A 3,724-nucleotide genomic window follows, 5' to 3' on the forward strand; every position below is an offset into this window, starting at 1 on the left:
ATGACAACTACTCGGAAGGATCTGTGTTTTACCTGCAACTCAATATACGGCATATGTTACAAAGAAATCATGTGTTTTACACACAATTCTGCTAGTGATAGAACTTATTCTACACATAATCCTTCAAAAGAATACCTCCGAGGAGTAGTATTATACACATAATTTTTCAAAACAAATCCTGTGTTTTACCTGCAACTCAATATACGGCATATATTACAAAAAAATGTATTATTCTTCAGTTTCTATAGCATTCAAGATTTAGCATGGCATGAATCAAAGAGTATTCAGGTTTGCGGACCTAAACAAGAAGAAAGAACCCAAAAATGCTGTATACTGCAAGAGTTGAGGTATATTCGGGTGGGTTCAAATTTAACTGCCCACCAGTCTCTCCAGCCGCCGCCGCCCCGTCCGCCCTCCCCCCTCTCTCCCTCCTCGTCGCCCCTCGAGGTGCTGCCGGCCAAAGGCCGCGGCGCCGGTGAAGGGGGCGGCGGGGATTTGGCCCTCGGCTGCGGTCCCCGGCGCCAAGCACAGCCGCATGGAGGAAGGTGGCCAGGCTGGGCTTGCCGGGGCTGAGGCCGCTGCCCGGCGACGCTCTCCACCCCCGACGCGTCTCCCCCTTGGTCGGCGACTCCGGCAGCCGCTCCTCCGTCCGTGGCGGCGGGTGGCTCTCGGGATACGGCGGCTCGGTGGCGGCGGGCTTCGGTCTTTGGAGGGGCTGCTGGTGGTGGCCTCGGCGGGGGCCCTGGACGCCGGAGCGGCGGCTCCGGATGGTGGCAGCGGTGCCGTCTTCTTCGCGGCGAGCGGTGGCCCGTGGCCCTGGCCGTGTGGGAGGCAGGGTGGCGGTGAGATCTAGTCCGGGGTGTCATGGCGGCCGGTGAAAACCGAGCCTCGACCTCGGTCTTGGCGGATGATGGCGGCGTCGGGCGACGTCGTTACATTGTCGAAGGCGTCATCTTTGCCCGTCTTGGCACTACACTCGGCGGGTTCGGGATGCGCGGCTGCCGGTGAAAACCGTGCTCCGACCTCGGTTGGCGGACGATGGCGACGTGTCACGCCGCTACCTTCTTGAAGGCATCGTCGTCGCAGTCTGCGGTCTCTCACTCGTCTTTGCTCGGGGGAAACCCTAGGTCCGGGTCTCCCGGATCGGACGATGGCGGCGCGCTCTGCATCGTTCTACCTCTTGGGGCATCGTTTTTGGAGCAGCTGCTGGATGTTGGCGGATGTTGGTGGAGTGGATGGTGGAGCCGTCTGGCGTCATGGTGGCATCGACGGCAGGTCTTGCAAGGTTAATGCGATTATTTCTCTTGAAGATGGAGTCGAGGAAGACGGCGGAAGCAAATCCTGTGGCGTGGGCGTTGGCGTGCGCTGAGAGTCTGCTTGACTGGATGTGCTTCTCACCTGCTATTGGGCGGTTTGGGAAGGCATTTAGTTTGGATGATGTGAGTTGGTGTATTGTCACCCTATACATCCCACTGTCACCCTATACATCCCACTGTAGGTATAGTTAGGTTGCTTCGAGAGTGATCTTTTGTATTGTTTCTTGTAAGGCTTCATGAATAATCTAATAAAAAGCCGTGTGCATCCTTTGGATGCAGAAGCTGGGGCGATTTTTCCCCCTTTTCGAAAAAAAAAAAGTATCTCCAGCCAAGAGCCAAGTGACACTTGCCTGAACCTCCAGCTTTGCTACAGGCCTACAGCACAGCAGCTGTGTCTTGATCTCCGTAGCAACCTCATGCTCAGAAGACAGCGCGTGGATGGCTGCCACTACCTTGTGGGTGATACATACGTAGCACCAGCAGGCAGCGCCAATCACACCAAGACGCTGGCATTCAGCTCTGATGGAGCAGTTGCACCTTGATCTTCAGCTAAACGGTGCTGATACAGTGATACTATTTTTGTAGGACCGCGACGGTTGCCACCTTCTCGCTGATACCTACTCAGCACCAGCAAGCAGCACCAATCAAGCCGAAGATGCAGGGGCCGTTCATCCCTGAAGCAACCGTAGCACCGGCACAATCTGGTTGAATGCATGTAGAAACAACAACAAACTTGATGACACGGTATTATGCGCATTGCACAATTGGAGTTTGGAAGTAAAATTTCAGTGCAACAGGACATGGAATCTGGAGGATTCTCTGAATTAAAAAGAAAACGCGTTCCATTGACATTAGTACATCATCTTCAACATCTAAAAAGAATATTCACAATTAGCCCCAATTTCCTTCTTCTCCTCTCGGTATGTACAAACGAAGATGACGAAGAAACAAGCAAAGCAGCCGCCGCCGGATGAACCAATCGAACCCAATTCGAAGCCTACGCCTACTTCCTAATCTACGTCTTCGACTCTGATGTTCCACGGCTCCTCCACCTCCATCGGCTCCTCCTCCTCCTGCTGCTGCGGTGCTCCCATCACCAGGAAGCTCAGCAGCACGGCGCCCCTGTGCCCCTGCCCCTCGCCACCGCCGTCACCATTCTGCTGCTGCTGCTCCTCCGCCGCCGCGGGATCCGGCTTGGGGAGCTCGCTGCGGCAGACGGGGCAGCTGCCGTGCACGCCGAGCCACCTGTCGAGGCACTCCCCGTGCCCGTGGAAGCGGTGCCCGCACGGCATCTCCTTGCCGGCGTCGAACGCGTCCAGGCAGATCGCGCAGTCGCCCTCCTGCTCCGCCCTGACCTCCCTCAGCGCGGCGATGGCCGCCTTGGACGCCGGCGGGACCCCGCCGCCGACCCCGCCGGAGAAGAGGTCGCCGGTGCCGTCGCCGCCGACGAGGACGTGCTGCACCAGCATCACCCCGCGCGCCCCCGGCATTGCCCCCGCCCCCGCCCCCGCCGCCATCCCCATGAGCAGCCGCAGGATGCCGGCCGCCCTGGCCTCCGCGCGGCGTGCGTCGTTCGCCGGATCCATGGGCGCGGAGCGGAGCAGGAGCTGATCGAGCGCCGAGAGAGCGAGGAGAGGAGCCGAGTTTTGCTTGTTTTTCCTGTTCGATATTTGGCGGATTTGGGAGGGGAGCGTATATAAGAGGCGCGGGGCCAGCGGCGCGGTGAAGGTTCTGGAAGATTCTAGGCTGGCTCGCCGAGTCTCTGACCTGTGGGCCCTAATTTCTCGAGGTTGGAGGGGACGTCACCGCCTGGGTGGAGGAGTTGGGAGAATTCGGTTACGATGGGACGGCGCGTGGTGGGTCCAGGTCAGTGTGGTGGTTCCGGAATCTTCCAGATATTTCGTCGGCGCGAGCTATGGGGCACTGACCGGTGGGGCCAGCTGAAGTCCACAGTGTTCTGCATGTGACTGGAAGGTTGTAGAAGAAGGGAGCGCGCGTACGGGTAGAACACGGATTTGGTCATCGTCTTTGGGTTAGATTTGGATGCTGAAATGAAAGTGTGAACAGGTGCCCGTGCTGTGAGTTTGGCCTAATATAAGTGAGAGAGAAGGGAGGAGCAAATTGGGTTCATGGTGTGGGCCGAGTCATACTACAAAAAGTGAGCCCAAATGATCTTTCCTACTCTCTCGCTTGTAAGGTCCAAAGGACAAAGTGTTTTCACCACTCTATACTGCGAGACACGCCTCTACCACGATATGCTAAAAAAAAGAGGTGCTCGACATATTATTCCCCATGGGCAACCGCCGCCTCCAGTTCATCCTCCTTCATAGATCAGTTCCCTCTTCTTCGGTTGGCTTCGCCGGTGTCGAGGAGTGGGGAACCCAATCTATGCGTGGAGTTTTTAATAG

At 57.0% G+C, this 3,724-nt stretch overlaps 1 protein-coding gene across 1 annotated transcript; it reads right to left on the minus strand.

Annotated features, from left to right (window-relative positions):
• Positions 1–2,140: 2,140 nt before the first annotated feature.
• LOC127332028 (uncharacterized) lies at positions 2,141–2,981 on the minus strand. The gene has a single exon (XM_051358281.2). The coding sequence runs from the start codon at positions 2,900–2,902 to the stop codon at positions 2,327–2,329; it is 576 nt and encodes a 191-aa protein (XP_051214241.1). The 5' UTR covers positions 2,903–2,981; the 3' UTR covers positions 2,141–2,326.
• Positions 2,982–3,724: the final 743 nt, after the last annotated feature.

This window comes from Lolium perenne, chromosome 2 (assembly GCF_019359855.2).
Source record: "Lolium perenne isolate Kyuss_39 chromosome 2, Kyuss_2.0, whole genome shotgun sequence".
NCBI classification, from domain to species: domain Eukaryota; kingdom Viridiplantae; phylum Streptophyta; class Magnoliopsida; order Poales; family Poaceae; genus Lolium; species Lolium perenne.

What these genes read in the sequence shown, in the direction of transcription:
- LOC127332028 (XM_051358281.2), bottom strand. Translation starts at nt 2,902, where the DNA reads ATGGATCCGGCGAACGACGCACGCCGCGCGGAGGCCAGGGCGGCCGGC.